The sequence below is a fragment of the Ursus maritimus genome, unplaced genomic scaffold, assembly GCF_017311325.1.
Source record: "Ursus maritimus isolate PB19 unplaced genomic scaffold, ASM1731132v1 scaffold_23, whole genome shotgun sequence".
NCBI classification, from domain to species: Eukaryota; Metazoa; Chordata; class Mammalia; order Carnivora; family Ursidae; genus Ursus; species Ursus maritimus.
Genome location: NW_024424786.1, coordinates 3,624,021 through 3,638,380, shown reverse-complemented (window position 1 = coordinate 3,638,380; position 14,360 = coordinate 3,624,021). Strand labels below are relative to the sequence as shown.

Sequence of the window (14,360 nt, the reverse complement as noted above, 5' to 3'; positions counted from 1 at the left end):
GGCTCCTCCGCTGGGAGCCTGCTTCTTCCTCTCCCACTCCCCCTGCTTGTGTTCCCTCTCTCGCTGGCTGTCTCTATCTCTGTCAAATAAATAAATAAAATCTTTAAAAAATAAAAAAATAATAAAAAAAAGAAACTCAAAGAAAATAATAACAAAAGAGCTGATATAAATAAAATAGAAAATAAGTGCCAATCCAAAGAGCTGATTTTTTAAAAAGATTAAAAAGCAAATAAACTTCTAGCAAGGCTGAGTAAGAAACAAAGAAAAAAGAGACAAAGGATACTGGAAATTAAAAAGAGGACATAAATGCAGATGCTGAACAGACTAAACAGATAATAAAAAGATATTATGAACCAAGAAAATTTGAAAAGTTACATTAAATAAATTCCTAGAAAAAATACAACTTAAAAATTTCAATCAGAAACAAATTATTTTCTAAACTGTCCAAAAGATTTAATTCAATGCTGATCAAAATCCCAACAGGATTTTTTGTGAAACTTGACAGACTTATTCTAAAATTTATATTGAAAAGCAAAGTCCAAAAAAAAATCCAACCTACTCTTGAAGAAGAATAACTATTCAAGGGGATTTACCGTATATTGTTTTATTATAAAGCTATTATAATTAAGACGTGTGTTATCAACACAGGGTGCATAAACTAACCAATGAAACCTAAGAGAGTGGCACCTGGGTGGCTCAGGTGGTTAAGCGTCTGCCTTAGGCTCAGGTCATGATCCCAGGGTCCTGGGATTGAGCCCCACATCGGGCTCCTGCTCCTCCGCCTGCCGCTACCCCTGCTTGTGCTTGCTCTCTCCCTCCCTCTCTCTCTCTGTGTCAAATAAATAAATAAGTCTTTAAAAATGTATTTTAAAAATAAGAAGAAACCTAATAAAGAGCCCAGATACAGATTCATACATACACTGAATCTTGATATATGCAGAGGTAGCACTGCTGATAAATGGAGAATAAATTCTTCAATAAATTGTGTTGACATAAATGAATATTCACTGGATAAAAAATGAGATTGGATCTCTGTATCACATCACACATATAAATTAATTTTAGGTGGGTAAAAACATTTTGAAAGGCAGAACTTGAAAACTTTAAAAAGACGATATAGAAGTCTATTTTATGACTTCCAACAGGGAAGGGTTTTTTTATAAACAAGATACATGGGGCGCCTGGGTAGCGCAGTCGTTAAAGCGTCTGCCTTCGGCTCAGGGCGTGATCCTGGCGTACCGGGATGGAGTCCCACATCAGGCTCCTCCGCTATGAGCCTGCTTCTTCCTCTCCCACTCCCCCTGCTGTGTTCCCTCTCTCGCTAGCTGTCTCTCTCTGTCGAATAAATAAATAAAATCTTTAAAAAAAAAAAAAAAAAGATACAGAGTCTTACCATTAGAGGAAAAGACTGGCAAATCTGACAGCATTAAAACTAAGAACTTCAGTTATCAAAAGACACCATAAAAGCTGAAAGAAATACTGGCAACTCAAATAATCAATAAAGGATTAATGTCCAGAATACATAAAGAACTCATGATTTATTCAGGAAAAAATGAACCACCCAATTTTTAAAAGAGCAAAAGATATAAACAGGTAATCCCTGAATAAGAAATGTAGTCCAGGGGTGCCTGGGTGGCTCAGTCGTTAAGCGTCTGCCTTTGGCTCAGGTCATGATCCCAGGGTCCTGGGATAGAGCCCTGCGTCAGGCTCCCCGCTCAGCTGGAAGCCTGCTTCTTTCTCTCCCACTCCCCCTGCTTGTGTTCCCTCTCTCGCTGTGTCCCTCTCTGTCAAATAAATAAATTATTTTTTAAAAAATCACAAAGAAATACCATTTCACACCCCCTAGACTAACAAAAGTTAAAGCCAGTACATAGGAATCATCTGGTTTGATGGCATTCTTACTCACTGCTAGCAAAAGTATTAATGGTATAACTATTTTGAAAAACAGTTCAGATTGCCAGAGTGTCTTAGTTTTCTACTGCCACTTGTATGGGCTGAATTGTGTTTCCCCCCAAAAAGATGTTGAAATCCTAACCTTCAGTATCTCAGAAGGTTACTTTATCCGGAAATAAGGTCTTCACAGAAGTAATTAAATTAAAATGAGGTCATTAGCTTGGGCCCTAATCCTTTATGACCGGGGCCCTTACAAAAAGGGGAAATTGGGACACAAAGACAGGCACAGAGGGAAAACTATGTGAAGGCGAAGGCAAAGATAGGGGTGATGCATCTACAATCCAAAAAAATGCCTAAGATTGCCAGCAAACCACTAGGAGCTGGGGGACAGGCATGGAACAGCTTTTCCCTCAAAGCCCTTGTGAAGGAACCAACCCTGCCTGGGGACACCCTGATCTTGGACTTCTAGGCTCCAGAACAGAGACAGTGGATCTCTGTGGTTTAAGCCGCCCAGTTTGTGGTACTCTGTTACAGCGACCCATGCAAACTGTTACAGCAGTTAATGCAAATGAATACGTTCCTTTAATAAATAACTAAATACTCAGTGGTGTAAAACAACGCAAATTTACCTTACAGTTCTATGGGTCAGGCTGCTCTGACCAAGCTAAAATCAAGGTATTGGCAAGGCTGCATGACTTTCTGGGAGCTCTAGGGAAAAATCCCTTTCCTTGTCTTTTCCCAGCTTCAAGACGGTGCCTGTTTTCCTTGGCTCCAATACCGCCTTCTCGCATTTCAAAGCCAAAGGTGAACTGGGTCTTCCTCACACTGTGTTACTCTAACCGTAATGCCACTGTCACATCTCTTTCTGTGACCTCCTCTGTCTCCCTCTTCCACTTTTCAAGGGCCTTTGCAATTACACTGAATCCACTCAGATAATCCTGGTTGATCTCCCCATCTCAAGGCCCTTAACTTAATCTCATCTGCAAAGTCCCCTTTGCCATGAAAAGCAACAAATTCATAAATTCCAGGGATTGGAACAGGGACATCTTTGTGGTGCCATTATTCTGCCTAGTAAAGTTGAACACAAATGTACCTTGCAACTCAGCAATTGTACTTCCGGATGCACACATGCGCCAGGAGACGTTTACAAGAATTTTCACAGCAGCATTGTACATAAAAACTGAAACCCACCCAAGGGTCCATGAACGGTGGAATGGATAAATCTTACTATGGCCATATACTGAAATACTATATAGCCCTGAAAAATTAACTACAACTATCCAAATCAACATGGATGAATCTCAGAAGACATCAGAAAAACAGGTTATGGAAGAATTCATATAGCATGATTCTATTTACTTCAAGTTCAGACGTAGGCAACACTAACAACACATTATTTACTTAGGAATACATTCATGAGGATTATAATTATAAAGATAAGCAAGGGAATGAATAGCAAAAAAAAAAAAAGAAAGCAGGATAGACGTGTCGACTCTGGCTCAGGAAGGAGATGCACAGGGAACTTCAAAGAAAATGAGTGGTGAGTACATGGCTTTAGTTTTACTTTCTTCCTTAAACTGTATAAAAATATACAACTATATAGTCTTTCATGTATGGCATCTCTCATTTACAAATTTAAACGTTAACTAAATAAATGTAAAATACAATGAATGCAAGTGGTATGAAACTGAAGGAAGAAGTAGTCAAACAATGTACTCTCACTGACAGAGGAGGGATAAAGAATATCTTTATCTTATAAGGTACCTGCTAGGTAGCGCTAGTGAAGGGAAAGTTCTGGGTTGTAAAAGAAAAAGACAGCGGGAAATACATTCCTCTGCCCCAAGTTCTAGGAACAAGCTTCTAACAATCACTTAAATAAACATACATTAACTTGTATATAATAAGGTGAACAATGTCATAAACTGTCAGAAATGACTCAGAACTCAGCTCTTCTCAAGTTTTGCTTGGCTAACACAGTTGTTCAGTTTGTTTTGTTCAGATTGAAAGCCCTTAGGCAAAGCAGGCGATAGTCAGTTCACTTCCATTCTTCTTACCCTCCCCTCCTTCCCCAACATGTAACATAAATGTGCTATGTAGCTGGCCTCTGAAGGCAGTGGAGTTTGAGACCAGCTGCATCCTGACGAGTCACCCCTGACTTGTCACATCAGGTACCCATGTGTCTTCAAGGTGATTACGAACCACGTGATCAAGAGCCTCTCCTATCTTTCCTTTCTCTCTCCCGTCACTCTCCACCCCCCACCACCTCTTTTTACCAAGAATATCATTTATCACATAATTGGAGATAACTGGCAAAATCAAACAGCCTTGGAAAACTATGACTGCAGGCGCATATGCTCTTTATGGCAAATACGGAGGGACCAGGAGTCAAGACCTGGGCTCTAGGCCCTGTGTCCCAGGATGTCACAGCATAACCTAGACACGATATCATCTCTCTGGAGTTGAATTACTTTTCTTTCTATAAAATGACATTTCAATTACATAAATTCTAAATCTCTTCTAGAGCTATTTTGAATATATTTATGTTGAAATAAACTGGAAATTTTTAGCAAGTATAGTTTGTTCTTGATTGGGATGGGGTATAGGAAAATGGGAGAATGTGCTAGGGAAATGGGCTGACATGGTAACTGAACGGGAAAACGGAAAGAGACTAAAATAGGCCTCCCTCTGTGTCAGTTCTTAGCTCCCTCTGAGGAGGATAAAAAGTCAGAGGACAATGAAAACAAACCTTATACGATCTTACTCATGGTTGACCCTACTTACCTTTCACCATATGGGAAAACATAAACTATGGAGATGTTATTATTGCATATGATATAATGAAAATATTCTATCTCACATCATCACTGCTTTACGTGATTTGTCACCTTCTTTTTCTAACCTTTTATTTTTAAATATAGCCAACTTTATTATAATGGAGCTTCGTCCTCAGCATACACATTGATTTGAGGATCACTGTACTTTCTAAAGATTCTTAATCTTAAATAAGATTTCCTTAAAGGAGATTCCAACCAGTGTGAATGGTAGAAGCAAGAGGAAAATATCTAAAAGTCAGTAACAATGAGCAGTCCTCAAGCAGCCAGACCAAGGATGGGTGTGAGGAAGGGGTACTCTGTAAATCCCAGATGGCTTTTCTAAAAACAAAACAAGCAAAAGGCTAAAAGCAGGTTGTAAAGGACTTTGCAAGCAAGGGTCAAGAGCATGAACTTTATCCTGTGAACAATGAAAAGCCTAAGAGATTTTTAAGAGTGAGTGATTTGATTAAATCTGTGTTTTTGAAAGATAACGTGGGTGGCAGAGTACATACAATATTTACAAAATAGAGCATAAAATAATGACGTAGGTTGATATTTTTCTACCAAAACATTAACATGAAATTAGAATAAAACACTCACTCATTAAAAACATAAAATAAACACACAAACACTAAAGTATTACTAAAGAAATTAATAGTGGGGTTTGCCTTGCAAATTCCTTAAAGGGGGTAAATAATCACTTAAACTTTAAAATCTTTTTTAAAAGCCTTCATACAGTAACTTTTTCAAATAAAATTAACACTTTAAATAATATTTATGGGCTCTAAGGTCACACAATTTTTAAATATTTACCCAACCATTCAGAAAGCACTTAGCATTTTAGGTATAGAAAAATTTCTCACACACTAACTTACACCTTTTAAAACCTCGTACTTACCTAGTCTATCACACACCAAAGAATCTGGTTGAAAAGCTGAAAACTACTTTGCAGAATACACAAGTAAAATGGCACACATATTTAGTTTGTTAAATTCTGGTCACTGCTTCTATGTAGACAACTGATTTTTTTTTTCCTTTAGCTTCCTATTAGTTTCAGCTGACTGCTAGCAAATGCACTACAAACTTAGTGCTTCTTTCCATTAATCCACCAGCAGTAACTAGATTTAAACTTTAAATCTCTAAATGCTTTGCGAATAACAACAAAAACCCTTCACTAAGAACTGACACAGACACAGCATTTACAACAAATGCTACTAATCTAATTATGAAAATAAAGTGTCTTACAAATATATGCCCTGGGTTTCCAACATCGTACCTAACATCCCAAAACTTAAAAATTATTTTAAATCTACTCTGACACAATTAAAAACGTTTATGTTAATATGGGTTTTCAATTGTTTTTCAAAGATGTGCATGAAAACATTTAAGTTCTTAAGGAAATGAAAGTATAATCATTTTGCTATCAATCCAAAAATGAATCTACTTACACTTTTTAGAAGTTCTCTATTCAAAAAATAGAGTATTTGTTCATCTTTTCCAATTAAAAAATATAGCTTAGCAGTATTAACATTCAACATTTAAAACTTCAAGAACTACTAACCTGTGATGTTTTAGTTACATTTTTATTTATAACTTACTAAAAGAAATGGATTCTAGAATTGAAAGTTATTATAGAATTAATGTACTGGGATCCCCTACCTTGAAAGGATCCTGCGATCAGAAAAACTCACTCACTCACTCTTCCAAGATTACACAGCAGAGCCAAGACTTTACCCTTGACCCTCTGCCGATGAATTCAGGACATTTCCCCCTGTATCAGGTTCTACCCAAAATCTTTTTTGTCTTCCTTCACTTTTTGAAACAAAAAGGTGGCTTTACAATTGTCATATATACGAAGTCCAGCACTTTGAAAATTAGAAAATCTCTTATCTTTTACTTCCATAAAAGTACTGATTTCCCCTTAATTTCTTTAGCATAAACAATATGAAAACAAAACCACAGACCCACTGTTATACTTCGGGAACTTAGCATAAGTAAAAATGTGTATTATTACAATCTCTGCTAAGTTAAAAATACCTAGTAATTTCTAGTAATGCCAAAACAGTATTATTTTATGACACTGCATGTTAAACAACCATGTCTAAACCCTTGGACTAACATCATATGTAAGACCCCAAAAATGTTCCTATTCATTGTGGAATGTGAAAAAGTTTTCTGAAATAAGAAAATATGCCCTTTTAGAAAGTGAAATTGTATTTTCCTCTAATACAAATAATAAATGAAGCAACCTAGCAATAACAACACTGTACCTAGCAGAAGGTTGAAAAGGTTGCTGTTGTGGAAAGAGCACCAGACTAGGATTAAGACCAGGAATTTTCGATTTACAAGAGAACAGCCATAATTGACTATGCCAACAGGTTACAATTAAAATACATTAAAGTGTAATACTGTTAAGTACAGGAAATTTGCCTATAAATGTGATGAGATTGCTAAAACACGTTTCCGGTGTTAAAAAATACAAACTATTCACATATCTTCAAACCAAATGCCATTCAGTCTATGAAAAGGGCTGGTATTACCCTGCTCTGCAGTAAATCTTCTCACACAGTTTTTCCCCTGACACACATTTTTCTAAGCATTGTCTAGTATCACTGGCTGTAAATTAAGAAAACAAAAGGCGTAACATTATTTGAACAATTCTTTCTAGCGTTTGGCCAAATAACTACAGACCACAAAAGCGGCCTCTGAGAACACTTTTCAAGAAGCAAAGTGTGGTCTCACTGGAACACTACAGATCTATGTTATACATAAAATCAATGTAGTAGCTTGAACATTATTAAGAAAAGAGAGCACCAGGTGCAGCAAGAACAAGAAACTTTTGTTTCAAATACACCAGTGTAAAACGTATCACCAATTAAGAACTCTGAAAACCAATGGTATAGACTCCCGCTCTCCTACTTAAAAACCTCTATACACATCCTTTCAGTTGCTTAGAACAGCATTGAAAACTGAGAGATCTAGGTTCAAATCCCCGCACTGCCACTTACTGGATGTGTGAAGTTGGGTAGCCTCTACAAGCCTCAATTTACTCATCTCTAAATTGAGGTTGTCATCTACCATACAGGGTTTTTGTGAGCATTTGGGACAATATACGTAATATTTTGCACCTAGCACATGCTCAATGAATAACGACTATATTTACTGATTCCTTGTGATGTAGAACAAGATTTCTGTAAACCACATAAAGAGAAACTCTTCCCTGAGGATGATTTCAATTCCTTTAAAAAACAAAAACATGTAAACCTACAGGGAAAAAAAAATTGAAATGCTTTTGGCATCTTTCCAGACATTACTAAGTTTAAAGGTTAAATTGTTACAACATTCTCCTAATTATGCAACAAATACACACGACCATGAGTTAGTCTGTAAAAGATTATAATATGGCCTATAGTACTGAAATGGGGGAGGGGGGAGAACCCTTTAAAATTATTTCCAACGATCTTTTCATCTACACTGCGCCTCAGTTCCAAAGCGCAGCGCTCTTCATTGTATGATCTCAAATTCTTCGTCTCGATTATCAAGTATGAAACCGCACTGATTAAAATTTATATATATATATATGTATGTATTCAGTCTAATGCCTGTATATTATCGTTGGGGAAACACCACCGTTATAACAGCAACAGACAAATGGCATCAAAAAGACCTACATCAGTGTATGCCCAAGTGGCAGTCGCCGATCTATTAAACCGCAAACAATTCACTTCATTCCTGAGAACTCATCTATCGCGCGAGCAAAGTCTTTAAAAAGTGCAATATGATCAGTCTGCTCTTTCATTTCTATTCCACGATAAAAGGTACCTCTGCGTGTTCAAAAAGCCTCCTGTCATTTAGGAATTCTTTCCAGAACAAAACTTTTTTTCACCCTGGAAGTGAACCTGCTTTCAAGTACGCTAATTCAAGCTGGGAAACCGCACTCCCTTCCTCACCAAGCCGTGCTTTCTGGGAACATACCTGTTCTCGGGAAATGCAAGGCAACGAAGGTCTCCTCAACATCTTGCAGCTGCCGGAGTAACCCGCCGAAGTTTCTCCGAACGACACGCAGCTGGACCTCCTGCGGGGTCTGATCACAGGCACTTTGTCCTCGGAGGCACTGGCCAAGCGAGGATGATGAGGGGCTTCCCTGATCTGAAAGAAGTGATCCAAGCCCAGCGCTAGCAGGCAGCCGGCGTCCCCGACCAGGCAGGAGAGCAGCGGCCTGAGGGCTGCGGGCAGCGACCCGAGGCCGGTGAAGGAGACCCACCAGACGAAGCTGGAGAAGAGCAGCACCAGGATGCTGTGCCGGAGCCTCGCCGGGTGCGCGAGCGTCAGCAAGCCCACGCAGCTCAGTACCGAGAACAACCTGCCCGCCACCGCCGGGGGCGTGAGCGGGGCCGTGGCGGGGGCCCCCGCGTCTCCGGGCCCCCAAGCCCAAGCCCACGCCTGCCACACCAAGAAGTCCCCCAGGTAACAGCAGGCTGGCAGCGCCAGCAGCCACCAGGAGCCTCCGCCGCTCCGGCCCGGCCCGGGGCCCCGCTTGCTCCGGGTCAGGAAGCAGGTGAGGAAGAAGAAGGCACAGGCGATGCTGAAGAGGGGGCTGAGGCTGTGCGAGCACACGCTCAGCAGGGTCCGCAGCCGGGCGGCCCCGACAGCCCAGCTCCCGGGCCCCGAGCTGAGCAGCAGGGCGAGGACAAAGGCGGCCAGGGCGCCCAGCGAGAGGCGCGCCCGGGCGGAGGGGGAGCCGCGGCGCGGCTGCTGGGGGGAGGCCGGCGGCGGCAGCAGCAGCTCCACGTTGCAGAAGCGGCAGAGGTGGAAGAAGAAGCCGCGCGGAGGGTCCTGCCGCAAAGGGCTCACGCAGCTCTTCACGTAGCCGTTCCTCAGACTCTCGGGGGGCGAGCCGGCCCCGTCCGGCGGCTGCGGGCACCGCATGGCTTTGGCGTCTCGCTCGTCCCTCCTCATGGCCCGGACCCGGGCTGGCAGCGGGGCTCCGCACGCCCCGCTCCGACCGCGGCGGCCGCTCGCGCTCCCTCAGCCCCCGCCCCCGCGCTCGGGGCGCCCCCCGGCTCTGCTCGGCGGCGCGTCAGGGTTGCGCCCGCCGCCGCGGCCCGGGGTCCCCGCCGCGCGGGCGGAGTTGCGGCGGGGTCCGCGACATGCTGGCGGAGGAGAGGGGGGGAAGGGACTGCTCTCGGGACCGCCGCGGCCGCCCCCTCCGTGTCCCTCGGGCACTTCTCGGGACTGGAGACTCGGCGTCGCCTCCCAGCTCCCGCGGGCTGCAACAGTTACCTCCCGGCCCCAGCCTGGTCCGTTGGGCGCGCGAGCGGCGGCGGGCGGGCGGGCGCTCCTCCCCCGTGCCTGCCCCGGCCGGGCGCGCGCCCCGCCCGCCTCGCGCGCGCGCCCGCGCCCCGTCCCGCCGCCGCCGTCCGGGACGCGAGCAGCGGACCCCGCCGGCTGAGCGTGCCGGGCCCGGGGAGAGCGCGGCCGGGCTTCCCGGAGACCGGCCGGAGCCGCCAGAAGCGGGCGGGGTCCTCTCCGGGTGGAGGGGGCAAGCCCGCCAATCTGGGGTCCCAGGCGCGCAGGTTCCCTTTGGGGGTACGGCACAGACACACAGCCAGGCTCCGACAGGTTACCACTGGGGTTTGGGGGAGAGAGGGCGTTTGTGGCCCCCAAGGGGAGTGCCTAGTTGGGAAACCGAGTTGAGGGGGGAAGCGGGACCCGCCTCTAACTCATCCCGGTTCAGGGTGGGCCGTTGTACCGTCCGAACTGTGACTGGGAAGGACCAGCCACCGCCTGGGGCATGGCAAAGGATTCCCTAACCTCTGTGGCTGGGTCTGCCCTCAACAGCAACGTGGACTCTTGGGCCACGCAGCAGTCCCGGGAGATGTGCGGCGGCACTTAAGAAGGAGCGTGCACGTGGAGTGCTCTCCGGGAGCATCCGAGTAGATGTTACTGAGCTTGTCTTCCTCAAGAACGGTCTTCACAGGCAAAGAACTAAGGTCCCATCCTCCACTTCACACCCTTACCATACATGCCCACTGGTTCACGTCTGTGTCTCCTTAAACAAGCATAGAAAATCTGTTGTCACAAAGTTGTTCCACGTTGAAGTCTTTTTCACTGTAACAGCGTGTTCTAGAGAAGGGGAATGGGGGGATTAGGAGTCCTCTCCAAGACCATTGCCCAGTTTGGATCGGTTGGCCACGAAAGGAGCCAAATAAGATGCTATCTGCGAATTACTGGTGAAACTAGCAACATGGAAACACTGACTTGAAAGTGAGAACTTCGCTGTACCAAAGGGACTGCTCTGGAATCTAACCAATCATAACTGCCTTAGAGAGTGAGCTGTGTTTCCCTCCACCAAAACTCTCCCTTCAACCTCATGACAGGCCTGCATTTCTCAAAGAGCTAATTCCACATTTTTCCAGGGAGATGAGAAACCTTACTGTGTGGTAAATCCCACAAACAGGCCCATTTTTCACCAATTAATCTCTGCCCACAGCCATGACCTAAAACAGACCCATTTTCGTATATGGCCATAGTTCACATACATAGCAGAAATCGCTGAGAAATTAGCACAAGCATTTGACCAAATGAAAAAAAGGACCAGAATTCCCTTTCTTTTTCTGTCTCTTGGACAAAGGAAAAAATATTTAATAAGAGTTTTCAAATTGATTACTCAAATGCTTTCCTTAAAAGATCAAAAGCCATGGTGTCCTTTTTCCACCATGACAATGGAAGGGGGTGTTTTGGGGGTTTTTTTTTAAGTACCATTTCAACACAACTCAACAAATACATTTTTTAAATGATATGCACAGCACTCATCACTGCCAAAGATTAAAGTAGGAACTTTGTGGATACATTTTGAGCTTTTACAGAGGGCATGGTAAAACTAGCCCTGGCATCACTGAAATGCCCATTATAAATTCTCATAAGAAATAATAAACTGTCAGGGCCCCTGGGTGGCTCAGTCAGTTAAGCATCTGCCTTCAGCTCAAGTCATGATCCCAGGGTCCTGGGATTGAGCGCCTGTGCTGGGCTCCCTGCTCAGCCAGGAGTCTGCTTCTGCCTCTGCTACTCACCCCGCTCTCCTGCTCTCTCCACATTCTCTCTCAAATAAATAAAATCTTAAAAAAAAAAAAAAAGAAAGAATAAACTGATTTGAAAATTAGAACAAATTCAGATTGAAGTTGTTGTTTTAAAGCCTCAGTTAATAATCCAAGGTGGGATAGGCATGGTAATAGTAATGGGCTAGAAATCTATTTCATAGCTTCTAATCCTCGCCCAGCCATTCATGCCCTGACATTAAGCAAGTCACATAACATTTCCAGGCCCTGTTCACCTCAACTGTAAAACTGCCGAAAGTTAATTTTGATGACCTTAAAGGTCTCTCCTGGTCTTAAAAAGTTTGATTTCTGTATGACAAAAATATATAGGCATCCTTAGGATCCATGCTTCACATTGCCAAGAGCAACCCTGGAATTATTTGTACCATCAAACTAAAGCAAACTCTCAGTGTTGACAAATCAAAAGAATTTGTATCAAAGAATTATTATCTGGCAAATAAAATTCAAAATACTCTTCATACTCCCCAGTTCTTTCACCTTCTTTCGGCTGTCTTCCCAGGTCTTTCCAAGGCTAAAAGCCCAACTCTTGCAATACCCTATATTTGGAATGCATACCTCTAAACACCAACCCCAGCACCTGAGACGATTCTAAAATAAAATGTAAGAACATAACCAAAGGCCATCAGTTTACTTAACTAAAAATACGCACAAAAAGAATAAGCTTGCTATGTTTATAGCAACTCCCCTCTCTGTTTACAATCCATGTCAAAGATTAGTAAGCTGCATTTCTTAGAGTTCAAATTATTTAATTATTCTTTTGCCAGATTTAAACAACCAATAGAATTACTTAGCTCTTGTCTTTAGGTTCAGGAATGTATGACCATTATCTGTTGTGAAAAAAAGACCTAGAGTCACGGCATACCTTTGACTTTTCTCAGTACTCTACCCCTACCTTATTTTACCTGACTTTGCCTTTGCTCACATCTTGACCCATGAACTCTCCACCAGAATCATTCTTCCAGTTTGATGATCCATGACATGGGATCCCAGTGCTTACCATCCAGCTCCCGAGTTGTTCTGGTGCAATGCAACCCTGTGTGTATTCCTCTATTCTGAATGGGGTCCCTGCTGTCAAGTTCCAAAGACCAGTTTTCCCATGTTCCTCAGTTTGTAGGATGAGATTTGTCTTCTCCATTTTAGGTACCCACACCAGTAAGCTGATAGTGCCCCCAATTAACTATGGAGGAACTAAAACCCTGTTTAGATCTTTCCAGGCTCAGGGCCAAAAGCTGTATCCCTGAACACTAGTCCACTAACCTAGTAGCTAAGGATCCCCCTTGATAGGCCTTCTAGATGCCACTGCCTGCCCACATGTCCCATTACTGGGCTCAGCCCAACTGTTAGAACACCTGCCTCTTCATCTGGGACCTCTGGTGCTTGCCATTGCTGGCCTGGAAACTGCCTTCTCTATAAATTACCTTGTTCTTCTCCTTAACCTTCATCCTCAGATAAGTGAAATAACAATTGAGCTTTACGGTAGGTCTCAGCTGCTCCTCCCCACTCTCCCTGTCTTCTGATAAAGTGCAATTATCTGTCCTTGTAACTTGCGTTTTCAACCTTTCTTAAGAAGATAGGATTATTTTCTAACTAAAATCCAGATGTAAAAAAAATCCATGTCTCAAGCGGTATTCCCAGAAATTGCCTTCTAAAATTAAATATTTTTAAATGGGTCTTAGCAGCTACACCTGTTGGTGACTATTACAGTTATGCTCACAGAATGCAAGAAGGAAGGGGTAGTAAAGTGGTCCGATGAGGAATAGGACTCGGTCCAGTCATTATCGCTGTCCTGCGGTCAGGTGACTCCTCAGGATCTGACTCCTCAGGATGATAATGGGCAGCCTCTAAAGATTTGCTAAGAGCAGTGGAAAAGCAGGGAATAATTGGCTACCCGTTCTTTAAGAGCTTTTTATGACAGCATTGCTGCCTCTCAACCAGCATTTTAAAACGTTTTTCAAGAGAAATATTATGCAAACAATCTGATGTTTGGGGGGCGGGGAATGGATGAAACAGGTGACGGGGATTAAGGAGGGCACTTGTGATGAGCACCTGGTGATGTATGGCGGTGTCGAATCACTCTATTGTACACCTGAAACTAACACAACATGGTATGTTAACTGACTGGAATTTAAGTTAAAATTTACAAAAGAGAGGGGCGCCTGGGTGGCGCAGTCGTTAAGCATCTGCCTTCCGCGCAGGGCGTGATCCCGGCGTGCTGGGATCGAGCCCCACATCAGGCTCCTCCGCTGGGAGCCTGCTTCTTCCTCTCCCACTCCCCTGCTTGTGTTCCCTCTCTCGCTGGCTGTCTCTCTGTCAAATAAATAAATAAAATCTTTAAAAAAAAATTTACAAAAGAGAAAGAAAGAAAAAGAAAGAAAGAAAGAAAGAAAGAAAGAAAGAAAGAAAGAAAAGGAAGGAAGGAAGATGGATGATGCAAATAAAAGCAGAATGCTCTTATTGAAGTGGAGGTACCCCCAAGGCCTGACAACCCCAACTAGGCAGTTCTGACACCTCCTACTCTGACCTGAAGCCCCTCTCT

At 43.2% G+C, this 14,360-nt stretch overlaps 1 protein-coding gene across 1 annotated transcript in view; it reads right to left on the bottom strand.

Annotated features, from left to right (window-relative positions):
* PDE3B (phosphodiesterase 3B) overlaps positions 1-9,703 on the bottom strand; it is a 168,614-nt gene extending 158,911 nt beyond the window's left edge. The window contains exon 1 of the mRNA XM_040638847.1: positions 8,682-9,703. Coding sequence (XP_040494781.1) covers positions 8,682-9,665 — 984 coding nt within the window. The 5' untranslated portion in view covers positions 9,666-9,703. The remainder of the gene's footprint in view (positions 1-8,681) is intronic.
* Positions 9,704-14,360: the final 4,657 nt, after the last annotated feature.